Raw genomic sequence first — 17,372 nt, forward strand, 5'->3', positions numbered from 1 at the left:
TCGGCAGCGGCTGTATAGCGAAACGTGCACAGCACCAGAGAGTTAGCGCTGGAGCTCTGCCCGTGCACATCCCGTTTTGTGCTACCTCTGCTCAATCGCCGAGGCTTCTCTTTGCCATGCATGGATACGCGCGACACGTGCAGGAACTTCCGAATGTACCCAGTTAGACTTTTTCTTTTTTTTCCGCGCAGCGTCAAGATCACCTATAGCGCCCTGCATAGCGTTTACCTCCAATACAACTGGGTTACGTTGAATATTCTCTAACAACGGCGCTCGATGCGTGGAGACCCAGTCGTAATGTAAAGGGGGCAAAGAACGGTAGGCTTCAGTAAAACACGTTGCGGGGCAAGTTTGTGCGTGGGTTGTAGAAAAATATGAAGCGCCAAACAGGACAGCGAACAGGCATTGTGTGAGGTCAACAACAACAACAACAACAGGCAGAGATGACGGTCGACACAGGCCCCATGCCCGTCGTCTCTTCCTTTGTGCTGTCCTGTTTGGCCTTTTATTTTTTCTTAAAACTCTAGGCCTCCCGACCGGATGTCACAACGCTCAGTTTCGAAGAACCCTCGAACCGTTTTGAGACCAACCGGACTTTTACCCATTCTCCGCACTCCAACAACACTTTCGTGCCAAGTGCCCGCCGACAAAGGCGGAAGCCAGATTGGCCTATCGCTTTAAGAGGGCCTGCCTTTCAAACACCGGAGTCGATGCGCTCGGCTGTTATCTAATCAAGGAGGAACTTGAGCACTGCCGTCGCCTTACCCGCCGCACCAGTCACGTGCGTGCCTGCCGGGAAAGGGTGCAGTGTTCACCTCGCAACGAATCTATCAATAGCACATTTCAGGGAATGGCATAAACAAGGAAGGGCTTCTTAAGACCTTTCTTCAAGTAAGTGACTAAATTCTTTCTCATCGCTGGCGGTTAGCTTTGTTCTTGAGACATGCATCAGAGTGCAATACTTCTCATGCTGGAAAGCCACCCGATGCCATCGATCATAAATTTTCGCGCGTATATTCATAATAATATTCTTCGATCGCATATTGTTACGCTTTATTCCTTAAAGTGTATCGCAGAGTTCCGCTTCTCATTGCATGATTTTCGAAAGGAAAGGCATCTCGGTGTAAAATGGTCATGTAATGCGTTATGAGCTCAGCACCTCCTAATAGAGCTGGCATGGGAAGGAACATGCCCATCAAAAGTGGCAGGGTGCCTATCTGCCCGAATGTCAATACAGCCTCTTCTTATCTAACGCAAGAACTCTGCAGTGTTCTTCGGACGGACTCATTGTTGGCTAATAGTCGAAGGCTTGGAGAGCTGACCAGGCTGGCAGGGGTAGCCCCACTTGGCGATACGTTGTTCGTTATTCTCGCCATACTTGCTTGTATTGGCACATCTTTCGTGTCAGCGTTACAGAAACCGTAAGCCGGCAGTTCCTTCCACCGAAGGGTAGAAAACCGGTCCCTTCAAATTTACCTCCTCGCCTTTCCTTCTCAACTCTCTTTCTGCTTCTCTCTTTTGTCTGTGTTTGTTCCTCTTTCTCCTCCTGCAGTGCCGAGAAGCGGCACAGACAAAGGCCTCTTTTTCTGAATAACATCATCCTATGTATCACACTGCACAAAGAGAATAAATGACGATTCTCGCTGCACCAGCACACGACTAAAGAGTATAGAGGTAAAGACGCTCATTCGATGTGAAGTCCGTGACATTACAGCTGCTATCTAAAAAGAAAAAAGTAGGCGTTCACAGCTGCGATATATGTGCTGCGGGTCTCCTGTCACAGGTGTCACATGCCGCTCCCAGCTCATCCCAGAGAGCTAGTTCCTAGAAAAGCACAAACGTGTGTGTGAACAAACCAACTCGATAGGCGCTTCTAAGCATCAGCGGTGCTAGCTCGCAACTTGGTAGAGTATGGCGGTTTTTCAAAATTCTCTAATCTCCTGGGCAACGATCTTCTCTGAAAAAAGGAAACAACTCTGGGTTGTCTGCGCCTTCATGCCAGTGTTCATGTTTCCCCGTCCTAAACGCAAGTCTTGGTCTCTCTTTGCGCAGTCTGCGAACAATGTTTTTCTCGCGCTTTGGGATGTTAGATCACCACTTTCTCTACAATAGTTTTCTATTTTTGGCCCGAGTGTAACTGTTGGGCGCGTTACGCTTTATCTTATATATCCGGTACTGAATATACGCATACCTAGAAATATGAAGTCATTTAAGCAGTTTCATATGTGCTTAAGATGTACTTTTTCTACGCAGTTTCATTTTACAGCGACTTTCTAGCATTGTTTCATCATTTTTGTGAACACAAATTTCATCATCGCCTTTTTTTTATTCCTTTTACCAGTTTGCGTACGCGACGTTTTTTTTCGTACTCTTATGCCCTATTTTTGACTTTTGAAGGGTCTCGGTTTGTTTCGTTTCGTTTCGTTTTATTGGCTTAAAAACCCCTTTCGAGGTATTGCACAAGGGGCGGGTCACACATCATAGGTGAAGATTACAATTTCTGCATGTGAGGAGGAACACTCGTCGCAAGCCTCGATGTACAGGTGATGGCAGCAATTTCGTGGGGAAGGCCGTTCCAGATGACAGCTGTTCGAGGGAAAATGTGCCAGCAAACGTTGTTGTTCTAGTGAACTGTCGAGCAACATGAAATGCATCCGTAGTGCGGTGCAATATGTGTGAAGGTGGTGCTAGGTATGGGAGATGATTAAGCGCACTGAGAAATATCTTTTGCAACATGCAAAGGCTAGCTATATATATGACGACAAGCGCTTAGGTTCAAAAGCAAGGACTGAAGTTTTAACGCTGTTACACTGGTATTGAAAGAGTAGTCAGAGTGAATGAATCTTACAGTGCGATTTTGTAAAGCTTCCAGGGCGTTAGCTAGATAAGTGTGATTCGGATGCAAGATAGGAGATGCATATTCTAGCCTAGCTAGAATGAAGAACTTATAGGCGAGTAATTTCACGGGCGGTGGTGCATGACTTAGGTGGCGTTTCAGAAATGCAAGGGATCGGTTTGCCGATTATATGGCGTTAGTGACATCAGTGCGCCAGAAAAGATCACTGCTTAAGGTTACGCCAAGGTATCTGTAAGATTGTAGAAGTTCAATACCAGAATTGAGGATAGCATAGTTAAAAACGAGGGGCTGCTGGCGGCGGTGGAAGGAGACAAGTTAGCATATGTTAGCAGTTAGCTTCACGGGTCATTGGTCGCACCAGCGATGGACGTGGTTAACATGATTTTGAAGAGCTGCTTTATATGGGATATGTTAGTTATTGTGCGATAGATGACGAAATCGTCCGCAAGCATGCGAACGTTACTTGTTAGATACGTCGGTAAATCGTTAAAATAGATTATAAACGGCAGTGAACAAAGGAAAAAGCCTTGTGGGCCGCCTGATGTTACAGCGAGAGAGGTTGAATATTTGTTGTTAATGAAAAACTGGGAGCGGTTTGTTAGAAATTTTATGATCCAAGCATGATTGTTAGGATGTAAATTTACTGCTATAGCTTTAGTAGTAAACGCGCGTGAAGTACGGTGTCAAAGGCAGGCTTTTGCAAACTCTAAGAAAATGACTTCACTTTCGATATTACGATCAAGAGTAATATGCAGATCATGAACGAAAAGTGCGAGCTGGATTTTGCAAGAGAAGCCTTTGCGGAAGGCATGCTTTGAAGAATGAAAAAAAACTTTCTACTATCCAGATGGTTCATAGTTTGGCAGAAAATGACATGTTCCATGATTTTACAGGAGACACTGGTTAGATAAATGGGGCGATAATTAAGGGGAGGTTGCTTGTCACCTGATTTGTGCACTGGAACGACCTTCCCCACTTTCCAGTCATCCGGCAGGCCTCATGTAGCAAGGGATTGTGTGAGCAACAATGACAGGTATTCAACAGTGTCTTTAGTGTTTCTTTAATAGTTTCGAATTGATTTCTTCCACGCCAGCTGATGACGACAACTTGCTATTTTATATTAGAGTCAAAGTACCATCATTAGAGAAAGACAGACAGGGTAAAAGGGGAAGTACAGTAGTAGACGGTTAAGGTGATAAAGCGTCAGCTTCATCTGAAAAAGAGATTAAAGCTCAACATTAAAAATTTAAGCACATAATTGAGTGCCACTGACCTCCTCGCCCATTGTGTGGGTAAGGGTAATAATAATAACATCGACGCGCGATGGCTTTATGATTTGCCAGAATTTTAGAGGTTGTTGTTAAGGTTTTGGGGAAATTGAAGATTAAAGAACGAATGTGTAGCCTCTCGAATAGCGGTATAGTAGGCGTTCTCGGCTACGCAGTACTGTTACAAGCGCAGGTGCTTTGGTTTAGTTTTTCCGCTCGAAAAAGGCACTTTTTCTTTCTTTCTAACCGTTTAAATCGGGTATTCAGGTTTTCTTATCTAAGGCGTGGCTTGATTGCAAGATGAGTTTGCCCAGTACTCGCTACAGAAGGAGCCTCTACCCACACAAACGTAAGGCACCATTATATCGCTTATAATGCTGTGTAATGGGCATACTATAAACTCAATCTAAAATTGTTCAGTGCACATTTCTCTTAAGTAAACTAGGTCAAACCTGTAGGAGACGGTCTAATTTCATTTAATGGCGCTTCTATGCTGCAACTGTTATGCCTTCCTGACCTTCACATAGTTCACATGCTGCAGTTTCCATACACAAATCATGAATGCCAGGAAAGAATTCTGATTACATTCTGCGTATCGCTGACGTAATCAGCACTCGTGGATTCTTTTTTCTCTCATTCTCAACGCGTTCATTGCCTGATGTAAATCCACCAGCCAGGATTGCAAAATATGTACCGTAAGATACATTGTCATTAGTGCTGAAAACAAAAAGTCAACGTCAGGCTATTAATTGATGTAGTCATAGATTGAATCTATTCAAAACGTTGGAGTAGTTTAAGCCACAGAAGCTCCTTCATTGAAAGTCTTCAAGGCCGTCTATAATTCCGCAATCTACACAAAGCGTGTAATGTTTCACGGAGCTTCATTTTATGATCACATATTCCTGCTACTATTGATTGCTTTTGCAGGCTTAACATGTCGAGTCTTGGAACGAAAGGAAAGGCGGTGCAGATTCTTCGCTTAAATGACGACCGTAGCTTCGAACTCAACGAAAACGAACTGGAAGACATCTTGACGAACGACAGGGTGAAGGACAAGCCTGTTGTTGTGGTCTCTTTGGCCGGAGCTTGCCGCCAAGGAAAGTCCTTCCTGCTCGCGTTTCTTCTCCGTTTCCTAAAAAACGGCGGTAAGGAAAACTGGCTCGATGATTTGAGCACTCCTCTGAACGGTTTCGAATGGAGGTCAGGCAGCAAACCTCACACCAGAGGCATTATGTTGTGGGACGAAGTGTTTCTGGTGAGTTGGATATGCCTTGCCCGAGCAGAATAGAGCTTGTCACTCTGCCCGCAGGTGAACACACCAAAAGGCGAGGAAGTGGCTGTGCTGCTGATGGACACCCAAGGGTCGTTCGACTGCAAATCCACGATCAAAGAATGCACAACCATATTTGCCCTGAGCATCATGACAAGCTCAGTGCATGTTTACAACATTTTACGAAATATCCAAGAAGACCACCTCCAGCATCTGCAGTTCTTCGCGGAATATGGCAGACTGGCCCAAGAGGTATTGCCACAGCATTTCCATGCAAGCTAGCTTATACTAAATGATTGAGAGAATTTAACAGCAACGGAAAACGAGAAGCAAACGGAGCGCCCGTTTGCTTCTTTTTGTTAACGTATGCGTTCTTGGTGCCCGTTTTAGCTTCAAAACTGCCGACTCCTAAAAAATGAGTCATCGCCATCTGCTCTTTCAGGATACAGGAAGTAAGCCGTTTCAAAGACTAGTGTTTTTGGTACGGGACTGGCCATTTCCGTATGAGGCAGATTATGGCACAGAAGGTGGTCGCATGATACTACAAGAGCGTCTGGAAGTTACAGAGGCGCAACATGAAGACCTGCAGAGGCTACGAAGGGAGATATGGTCGTTTTTCTCCCCGATCGACTGCTTCCTCTTGCCACGTCCAGGGCAGAAGGTAATTTCATCTGCTTTGAAAATGTAGAGGCGTCAAGTTGCATTTTTTGGCACTTTTTGTTAACACTATTCTATTCTTGTCATCTCATCAATGACACGAAGCATTGAACCCCTTCGGCTGGTAAGCTCACAAGCGCACAAGGTTTCCAGGATGTAGCCAAACGGTCATATATATATATATATATATATATATATGCGTGCGTGCGTGCGTGCGTGCGTGTGTGTGTGTGTGTGTGTGTGTGTGTGTGTGTGTGTGTGTGTGTGTGTGTGTGTGTGTGTGTGTGTGTGTGTGTGTGTGTGTGTGTGTGTGTGTGTGTGAAGGAAGCCAACTGTCCTCGACACCAAGGTGCACAAGGAAATGTTCTATTTATATTTATTTTTAGTTTGTAATAAATACATACATACATACATACATACATACATACATACATACGTACGTACGTACGTACGTACGTACGTACATACATACATACATACATACATACATACATACATACATACATACATACATACATACATACATACATACATACATACATACATACATACATACATACATACATACATACATACATACATACATACATACATACATACATACATACATACATACATACATACATACATACATACATACATACATACATACATACATACATACATACATACATACATACATACATACATACATACATACATACATACATACATACATACATACATACATACATACATACATACGAGCCACCGCGGTGGCTTAGTGGTTATGGCGCTCGTCTGCTGGCCCGAAAGACGCGGGTTCGATCCCGGCCGCGGTGGTCGAATTTCGATGAAGGCAAAATTCTAGAGGCCCGTGTACTGCGCGATGTCAGAGCACGTTAAAGAACCCCAGGTGGTCGAAATTTCCGGAGCCCTTCTCTACGGCGTCCCTCATATCCTGAGTCGCTTTGGGACGCCATATAAGACTTTTTCATGGCGTGGATGAAGCACATGTACACTACTGCCATTTTGACAAGCTTTCTATGGGTCACTGAATAACAGTAGTGCTCTGCTGCCAACGGGGTGGTAATACCAATTGTGGTCGGTTTACCGAAAATATTAATAGTAAGTCTGAAAAAACATCAATTTCTTTTCAACCAGTACATCATTCACGCGGACTAAAACACTGGTTAAACAGGCTTAAATGGATGGAAAATCTGGTTAAACGCTGTCTGGTCTATTATCAATAAAAGCTAAAAAATCGTCCACATTCCTAAAACCTTTTAAATCCTTCAATTCTTGCAGACGGGTGGGTATCATCCTGCAAAAGTCTGTAAGAACAAACAGCTAAGAAATACTGTTATACAGGACTCTATACAGAAACCATGTTTCTGTAAATACTTAACGTAATTTCATTTAGTATCGTCGAGTTCAGAAAAAAATGACACAGTTCCATGAGCCCCCGACTGATACCTCTCCTGCATACTGAAATGCTACAACCTAAAAACTATCGATGCTCCCTTCCACAAAAGTAAGCAGTTGATCATGAGGAAGCGGATAATACAGACAGCTGTGACGCGCTGGGTGAAATTAATTGTTTAAAACCTAAGGCACCTTACAATTCTTCAATTGGAACGGCTGGTTGTCATTCAAGAGATACAATTTTGTTTGCAGGAAAGTAGCAATCGTTTTCTGCCATGTATCATGTTCCGATGTGATTACCCTTAGAGTACATCACACTTTATGGACTTAGCTGTAAATCATAACTGCAAATTCTTTCTTTCTCTGTTATCTATATGCTCGGCGAGTTGGCCGAGACCACGGAGCAAGATTATATTTGGCCGAGGCTAAGCTCCTCGCAAAATATCGTCACTTTCGTCTTTGCTTTGTATACAGCTACATTACGGTACTGTTTGAACAGAGACGAAAAAGCATCTTTCACCTTCCTGATAAACTGGCCACCAGGTAAATTACCAATGCCCCTTCTTTGCGTGCGGGCACAACACAAAGGGCATGTTCGCGCAGAAAAGCAGCCAGGTTGCGTATGCTCAGTTTTGACGCAGTGGGCTTGCTATTGTACAACACATTCATGCCTACGTGTATTAAGGTGTTTCACTCACCGCTGCACGCCCCGAAACTTGCTGCGCAAAAATAGCGCTTCGTTTCGACGGCACATATCGGACCCAGCTGCACAACTCTTTGCACAACCTCTGAGAGTACATCGAAGAGTCCATATCTCACGACGATTTCTTTTTGCATCCCAGGAAGGTTGGCCATCAGTCTGACAAACGAGAATTGCAACAAATATTGCGTTACTCGGTCAGCGAGGCGAGGATATCCGTCCATGGTATGCCCTCAGGTTTTCCGCCAAAAACCCACAGAACCTGAGTCGCAAAAGGTCCCTGTTAATACTTGCTTCTCTGCGCCACACGTACTTCAGGACTTTCCATATCCTCATTTTATGTCCTACTGACGACGCAAGGCCACCGAACGGGCGCCGCATGTCATGAGGCAAAAATATTCTCTGTTATGCAGAAAGTGTCCTTGCTCGCCAAACAGCACATGCTAAGATATAAACGGTGAAAGTGAGGCCGGCAGAAGCACATTGAGAAGAGACCGATGTGCTAGAAGTGAAGTTCAACAAGCGTGTTTCTTGGTCTAGTTGGTTAATGATTATAACGATAACCTACGCACACAAAAAGGCGGGAATTGAGGCAGACGCAGCACAGAGCTGTAACTTGCACCCGATTTTATGGACGGTAAGGAAGCATGTACACGTGCGGCCAAAATATTACGGAGCATGCTTCGGCGTTTTACATTTTTCTCACGTGTTCTGTAGAGGAGATGTGTGTCTTCTGCTGACACGCGAATGCACCCGTGACGTGTGCTAAGTGGTGTAAGAATTACCTCCTAATTTTCGTTAGGTAAGCTGTGGCGAGAGTTCGAAGCTTCGTAGTATTACTTCGTAGTTGCTTCGTAGTATTATGGCCGGGACTGTACATACTAAAGCGAGTTCTACAAACGAGGGGAAAACTCAAAGCAGGTGCGAGCCAATTTCAAATCCATGGTATAATCTGACGGTTTATTGATACATTCGGTTCCCTTTTGCAAACTGGACATGCTTCTATAATAGCACGCATGTGGCGGTCCTTGCTCCTCGCAGTGCACTCACTGAACCATGGCTCGCTCTCCAAGAGTTTTAAGGTTTGAAGGGTTTCTAGATATGGTCTAGATTTGAAAACATTTATTGACAATAGCCCAACTAGCGTTGAACGAGACCTTACATACGTTTTAAACCTTTTAACCAGAGTTGTAGTATGCTTGCGTTCACGCACGACTTAACTGCAGTTTTTAGACTAAATGCTAATCTTCTCGGTAACCCACCTGAGTTACCATCACCACCTCAGGGCGAACACTCCACTCCTGTCTTGTGCCTCTTCTCATTACAAGTTTGTCAAAAAAGGCAATACCGAACACGTGCTTCGTCTACGAGATGAGAGATTCCGCCCAGCGGCCTGTTCTCCCTCAACCTACGCGAGCAGGGCAGTCTTCTTTCTTCGGCTGGTTATCCTAAGGATGTACTGCTTTCAGTATCTGAAGGTGTATTGGACCCGCCGCGGTGGCTCAGTGGTTAGGGCGCTCGACTACTGATCCGGAGTTCCCGGGTTCGAACCCGACCGCGGCGCCTGCTTTTTTATGGAGGAAAAACGCTAAGGCGCCCGTGTGCTGTGCAAAGTCAGTGCACGTTAAAGATCCCCAGGTGATCGAAATTATTCCGGAGCCCTCCACTATGGCACCTATCTCTTCCTCTCTTCTTTCACTCCCTCCTTTATCCCTTCCCTTACGGCGCGGTTCAGGTGTCCAACGATATATGAGACAGATACTGCGCCATTTCCTTTCCCCCAAAAAACAAATTATTATTATTATTAAGGTGTATTGCAGACGTGCAAAAGGAGAAATTCTAAACAGTCCACAAGAATAAGAAAGACAGCGGTGATTCGGTACATGCATGGCATTTTGGACAGGCCAAAAGTCAAAATGTGAGGATGGTCGTCTCTGCCCTTGAAAAGATGTCGAAATCGCGTAAAATGATCGACCGGTTTCCCAGAAGCCGAAGATGGCGTAAAAAAAAAGAAGCAGCGGACCAAGTTTGTGGAGTATACAAAAGTGGTGGGCGGGGGGTGCATCGTATTCCATTGTTCTCTGGCGGAGTGCACATCGGGAAAACTGGCCGAAGGAATGACTAGCGGTACATAAGGGTAATTTGGCACAACCAAGGCACGGTGGCCTATCAAAGCGCTTCCATCGTTGTCCCAGCCAAACTTGGAAGCTATTTTGCACTGAGCGCTTGATTAAGGTGCGAAGCAACGGCAGTTACATCCTTAAGATTATAACAGCAAGATTACCTACACGAAGGCAACTGAGTGCGTCAGTGCACCGTTATTTAATCTCTCACAAAAGGAAATGGTATTCTTGGAGGTAAATGGCTCACGCGTGTATTGAGTTAATTCGATCTCTCTTTGTTGTGTGATGTTTATAGGGGTTTAATGTCCCAATGTGACTCAGGCTTTGAGAGACGGCGCAGTGAAGGACTCCGGAAATTTCGACCAACTGGGGTTCTTTAACGTGCACTGACGTCGCACAGTGCACGGGCCAGTAGCATTGTGCCTTCTTTGGCGGGATAAAACCGGCGTCTTTAGGTCAGCAGCCGAACGCCATAATCTCTGTGCCACCCCGGCTTCCCAATCTCTATGCTTCGTTGAACTCGATTCAGCATATATATGCTTCCGTGTCGTCAATAAAATCTCATGCAAGCTAGCGGCGTGACCTATGACTTTCCCAAGTCCCTCTCTTCTTGTGCGCTTGCTAGGTCAAGAAACAACCTTGTTGCATTTTTAGCAAAGCTGCAAATTTTCAGCGTTACAAAAGAAAGAAGACAAAATAATTCTTTTTGGCACATAGTGCAGCAGGTAGTCCAGACAGCTGGCGGAAGCTAAAGCAGCGAGGAAGTTAAAAGGCCAGTGCACCAGGCCGTCAGGCACACCATGTCCCGACTGAACTATCGGGCGGAATGATATAGTAAAGAAGTTTTTTCCTCTTTAGCGTTTCGTTCAACGCCCCGAAAAGTGATCGCCGAGTACAAACATGAAACTACAAAAGCGCAGTTGAGAAAAGTGATTAGCGCTTTTTTATTTCAAAGCTTCCCTCACTGGTAAAAAGCTTATAAAGTCTCTTTTTTTCGCTGAAGTAAGTTGAAGAGTACAGAATAATAATGCACCTTCGGCGCTTTCAAATGAAAGATCAAAATAACTGAAACGTACCGGTGGGTCCGCGTCATCGCCTCATAAAAGTGCTCGACTCTGCCAGGCAAATGTGCAGCATGGAAAATACAGATGATAACGAGGTTTAGGAAATGTAGCGCCATAGAAAATGTGCGCTCCTCACTCTCGAGCATGTCGCACCAGATATGATATATGAGGTCGCAGTCTCTCGTGAAGAGTTTTGCTCGCCTAGTAAAGCAGAATTTCTGCCATCCTTCGTCCCGCGGATATGCTCATAGAAGCTGCTGTAGCGCAGGTGGAAACAGAGAACTCGTTCGACGGCTGCCTCATGGACATTGACGACAAGTTCAAGCAGAAGGTGAAAGAGCTGGTTCCATGGCTACTGGCACCAGAAAATCTTGTTGTCAAGCAGATAAATGGCCAGAAAGTCACATGCCAAGAGTTTCTTAACTACTTTCGGGTAAGTAAACCTTTCAAATCTGGTCACGTGGTGGCAGCGTGTACTTATCGTTGCAGATTTATGCTAGAACGTTCCAGGCAGGTACCTTGCCTCCACCGGAATCGCTGCTGCAGGTTAGCTACCCATCTTTCTTTTAAGCACTTTGCCGAAGGAGACTTTCTTTCTAGGCGACAGCGAAGGCAAGTAACATGGCAGCCGTGGAGAGAGCCACGAGGTTTTACTTGGAATGCATAGACAGCGTGAGTAGCAATTAATGCACTTAGTCGAATGGCGACTGCAACATTTGACCACATGCAGATGCCTCGTGCAAACCTCGACGGGCTGCGGGAGGCACACGCAGAGTTGCTAGGGAAAGCAACAGATTTGTTCAGAAAAACTCCAAAGTTTGGCGACAAATCAATTTCACAGACCTACTTGGAAGCTCTTACCAAGGCGAGTATTTATTCCACTATTTTGCCTATATTGATACATCTTTTCTCGACGATCAGTGCTGTATAAAATAAGCCAAAATACTGTAGGCATTGGGTAGTTTCTAACGGTGACCGAAGTTACATAACCTTCATTAACAACTTTAAAGAACCTTGTGCGGCTTGCTGGTGTTCATTAAATACCCACGGGATGGTAAACATGCCGATGGGCGCAAAGGAAAAGAAACAAGTGATTGCAACCCTTAGCAACACCCTTCCGCTCAGTGCAGTGAAAAGCGCGTTTTTTTTTTCGTTTTGCCTTCACCACTCGGTGAAAAGAATATTGGAGGTTTTCAAGCACTCAGCACATATTTAGTTCACCAGAACATTTTCCCTGACTTCAAGCCTGATTCTACAACTCTGGAATAATAGGAACTGCGGTTTCGCTCGTAGTATAGAGAAAGCCATTTGGGATTCGATGGCACATCGTTTTTGCTCAGCAGCCGAACTCCGAAATAAGTAAGTTGCCGAGGTGAGTAGCAGCAGTGATTGGCTGTCAGAGATAATCGTCTAAAGTAAAGAAAGTGCTCGGAATTCCTTTCGGAGCAAAGTGCGAACTACGGTGAGTAAAAGAGTGGAAAGTATTGCAGAGCACAAGCGCGAGTTACTGACGTCATAACTGACATGAAGTACGGGAAATTGAAAGCAGCCGGGCATGCAATACGCATTAGTGATATACTAGGGCTCCTTTGGGTAACGAAGTATATTCTAATTGAAGGTGAACGTAACAATGGCGACTGAGTCAGGCGGTTAAATTAGGATGCGACCGTTTATGATTGCTTTAATATCTTGTTTCTTTATATCTTATTGCTTACCTTTGTGTTACTGTATGTTAATTTGTATCTTGCTTATAAATCCACTTCTGTAACAGTCCCAGTGGGACTAACACTATGTTAAGTAAAATAAATAAAAATAAAAGAGGTATTGACATGTAACGTAGTTCTTTCTTTTGTAGGACCTTGTGGCGCACTTCGACCGCCTCTACAAGGACACAGAACAGATTCTTCAGAGAGCGCAGGAAAAGGAGGAGCAAAGGAAAAAAGAAAGAGAAGAGGAAAGACAGAGAGAGGAGGAGAGGAAATTGGAAAGGAAGATGGAAAAAGAAAAAGAGGAGCAATGGAAGAAAGATATGTACGAGCTTAAAAAACTGGAATGTGAGAACCAAGAGAAGATTGAACAGCTTGAACAGGAACTTTCTGAAACTGAGCGTGCAAGGAACACAAGATACAAGCTAGAAATGGCCAAAGGCGGGATGGCCATGGTTGCTTCGGTTGTCCGCGTCGCCACCGATATTGTCAAATTACTTCCGCGGTAGTAGTCACCGTATCCGGCTCTGCGCGTGCAAACCGTAACTGCCAAAGAACCACTGTGGCTTAATTCTCTAGAGGTTTTTCATTGTTTTTGCGGTGATTCGAGTCCGCGGCAATTGCCTAGCCCAGAAAATCTAGGGAAAGTTTTTAGTTTTGGGTGGCTTCCGCCGTGTGCATTAAGACAATGAGAATCCCAAATTTCTGCTCAAATTCGGTACATTCAGCATGTTTCAGTGATTTTCTCAAACATCCCAAACTTCTCGAAGTGCGTGGTAACTATGTTATTAGCCGAATTTTTCAGCCAGCAGGAATATTACGCAGCTATCATAACAACGTTCTCAAAGCAAAGTCTTCCCTTTAAGTTGCGAAGTGTTCGCTTCTTGAGCCGAGAGATGGCGCTAGTTACTCATTTCTAGAAAAGCTCGACACTACTAATGTTTTCCGAAAGCCAAGGGTAGGCAGCGGCATACGCTCAGACACAGTGTTGCTTTTCCAGCAATTATTTTCAGGCATACATGTGATCACCATTTTTCCGAAATTGTCGTAATTCTTCAGTTACTGCGAATTCTGAATTCCCGTCGATGCTCTACTGCTTGACCTTTTTCTCATTCCGGATAAAGCACCTTCAGAAGAACCAATGTTAAAGTGAACCTAACGGACAACAGAAAGAAAACTTCTGTTTCCATTTTATTTTCGTAATTTCAAAAGTGATAAATTGTATATGAAGAAACGAAATAGAAAAGCTTAGATAATCCGCGGGTCAGTCAGGAACGAAATGGAGATAAATCTGTTTTAAAGGGAGCGTTCCCGAGCAAAAAATCTTGATGTCCCAACGAGTTTCAGTCCTATCTTGTTGCTGCTGCACGTTCAATCCCTCATCGTCCCCTCATTTCATATGACGTTCTTGTCAGGAGCAACGTGGCACTGTTTGCCCTGCTGTCTTTTTTTGTTATATTTTTGGTGTTCTTTTATCATCGTCGACTGCCCAAAGTGCAAGTAGTTCTTTTTCCAGTATGCGTTCTCGTTTTCCCCGTGAGGCTGCTCTCCACCTTAACGAGATGTACGGATCTTTAAGAGCGTCAGCTCTTACTCATCACGTTCCGAGATTTCGTGGGGTCTGCTACCACCCTTGATCACAGCGCCATCTCTGGCAGCAACTACTCACCACGTTTCGAGATTTCGTGAGGTCTCCTACCACCCTGAGATCAAAGCGCCATCTGTGGCTGCAACTAGAAAACAGCGCATCTCGCATTGAGACTTATAGCGCCATCTACAATAGCATTGCAGAAACAACCGCATGCCGCTTGCCAATGATGACGTCACAATATAATATGGTGGATAGTGGTGGAACTATGTGAGTATGACGTCAGGGGACGAAATGGCGACATAGTTTCGGTTGCTCGAATCCAAGATGGCGGCCATTCAAATTGCTTGTGCCCTGTCATCCTTTTAAATAGATGCCTGCGTTTTCGGCGAGGAGATTTTGCGGCCATAAGTAATCAGTGGCATGTTCCTAACATTAAAAATTAATTAACGCGGGAATTTTCGATGCTCAGTGCAAGCAGCACCTGGTGGCAAATGCACCAACTAGGAAAGGCTGTCCACGTCCCCAGGGCTTGCGTGCGTGCAGGTTTTCAAATATTTGGCTCTTGTCACGTCACAGATGTTGAGAACCGAGCTCAGCATATTGCATGGAAGAGAGGCGTTGGGCGCTCTTTCCTTCTTTCCACCATACGCTGTTGTCGGAGGACGCAAAGGAGACACTTCATCGTGCCTGTTGCATTTGAAGAACGGCCGACTTGCTGTTCAAGCGTTTCTTCATTTCAAAGCAGCTAGGTCTTTATTCGCAGCGGTAATCAGACATTGGGTTATGTGTTTTTATAAACTATAACTCCTGTATTTTAGTAACCCACACCCATCCCATCTTGTCCATATCCATCAGATCTTTCTTTTTCGCCGCTTCCGTCTCTCCTACAACCATCGCCCAGGCCAACAATTATAGCTTTTTGTGTAAATAAACCTGTTCGCATGCGGCATTTTAAGTAAGAAAATCAACACCTGAAATTATATTGTTGCGACATATATTTTAATTATTTTTTTGAGCAGCTGCCCTAACCTGCACTGTTAGAAATAAAATTTGCCTTCGAAGTAAGCTAGTTTTTGCGGATATTTATATTTTCACGAAACAGCGTTCCAACGCGCCCTCTTCATCGCTCTGGGAAGATCATGAAGTCACTTCGGTAACTTCAATTATAATGCACTGAAATCAAACCACAGACATTCATGACGCACATCTGCTGCCTTAAATTCTTCAGGAAGAAATAAAGCTTCCCTACGCTTAAATATGCAGTAGTAGGTGTGAATCCTTCCTTCTTGCGAAATGAAAATCAAGATCCCAGAGAAGCTTTGTGATTCTGTGGCAACAAGATCAATCCCCCAGAATTCCAATGCAACCTTTGAATTTAGTTTGGAATGATTTTTGGTGAGATAGTTTCATACTAGGGCCCGCTATGATTGTGTGTATTTTACAAATAGTGCGCACGAAGAATGTCCCAACCTTGGCACCATATATGCATATATAATTAAACATATTTAGGCATCCCGTGTTTTTCAAAATGTTGTGTGCCCTAAGCTTTAGGATAAAGTGCTTTTCGTCGAGTACGTGTAAGTGCACGCTGTATTAGCAGTACATGATTATTGTGGTGAACCGCTGGAGACAGAGGAAAGTGTACGAGAAGTTTTGTTCTGTTTGTATCTTTATTTTTGGCCTTGAACGTGACCCGCGCATCTTTGTTTTTTGTTTATTTGTAATGTACGGCGACCGATAAGCAAAGTGACCTTCACACCGCTGCAACAGTAAGGCCAAGCAATGGCAAAGCAGTCTGTGAACATGCGCGAGGTTTCAGGGGGGAGGTGACTGGGCAACAAACGGCAGTGTCCACGACAGTCTCCGTCAACCACCGCAAAGACTATAAAAAGTGTTCCGCACGTTACCCACTTCAGTTCGCTCCTCGGGGCGTAGGTCCACCGCCGAGCCCTCCCGAGACTCCAAGACGCCGACAACACTGCATCTGCCTCGACAACGTGCTGGATGTTCCAGGAGGACGTCCGCCTTCGAGAATCGCTTTCCCGTCGTAGGTGAATGGACTGTCACTGCGGCCCAAGTAGTATGCTTCTTTTCCACTTCTCTTCATTTGCAACTTTCGCGTGCTTTCATTATTCATCTTTCATTGAATTCCAATAGCTTTTGCGTAGTTTGCATGTGCTCTATTAGAAAGGTGCTATTACGCGTAACGTAGTTTTGTCCTATTCAAGTTCATTTCTAGTTCAGCGGGCTCTTTTTCCTAAAAAAAAAAAAAATCAGCGCCTGTGACGTCGTCCTCTGTGTTTCTTCTGTCCCTGTGCTCTAAACGCGCTGTCAACAAGAATGGATCATTACCAACTAGCCCGACAATTTGTCCTATTCAAGTTTATTTGTACCCACCACATAGTATTTTTGCTTAATGTAACGCCGCGTTTCATTTGCCTCTGTGTAGCTTTCGCGAAAATATATTTCTTTTTCTTGTTACCTGCATTCGTGGCTCTGTTTGATTCACAACGCTGTAAATAAACCGGCTAGCGCTTGGCGTCAAACTCAACACCCCATTTCTGGCTCGGTTTGGGAAGGTGCTGGAATTACTCCCGAGCCATAACAGAGAAGCAATTTATCTATTTATTTATTTATTTGTTATTTATTTATTTATTTATTTATTTATTTATTCCAATACCTTCAAGGCCCCTGGAGGCGTTACAGAAGGAAGTGGAATGCTTGAAAAATAT

At 44.4% G+C, this 17,372-nt stretch overlaps 1 protein-coding gene across 2 annotated transcripts; it reads left to right on the forward strand.

Moving 5' to 3' along the window:
- Window positions 1-733: 733 nt before the first annotated feature.
- Window positions 734-14,223, forward strand: LOC144104364 (atlastin-1-like). Of its 2 annotated transcripts, none has more exons than XM_077637324.1 (9): window positions 734-891; window positions 5,053-5,380; window positions 5,435-5,647; window positions 5,838-6,056; window positions 11,612-11,776; window positions 11,833-11,889; window positions 11,944-12,015; window positions 12,074-12,208; window positions 13,199-14,223. In XM_077637324.1, exons 2-9 carry the CDS (start codon window positions 5,060-5,062, stop codon window positions 13,556-13,558), a joined length of 1,542 nt encoding a protein of 513 aa, XP_077493450.1. In that variant the 5' UTR covers window positions 734-891; window positions 5,053-5,059; the 3' UTR covers window positions 13,559-14,223. The 2 variants fall into 2 exon arrangements, with proteins under 2 accessions (XP_077493450.1, XP_077493451.1); XM_077637325.1 differs by lacking the exon at window positions 734-891 and adding an exon at window positions 3,150-4,474.
- The last annotated feature ends 3,149 nt before the right edge of the window (window positions 14,224-17,372 follow it).

Source organism: Amblyomma americanum, chromosome 9 (assembly GCF_052857255.1).
Source record: "Amblyomma americanum isolate KBUSLIRL-KWMA chromosome 9, ASM5285725v1, whole genome shotgun sequence".
NCBI classification, from domain to species: Eukaryota; Metazoa; Arthropoda; class Arachnida; order Ixodida; family Ixodidae; genus Amblyomma; species Amblyomma americanum.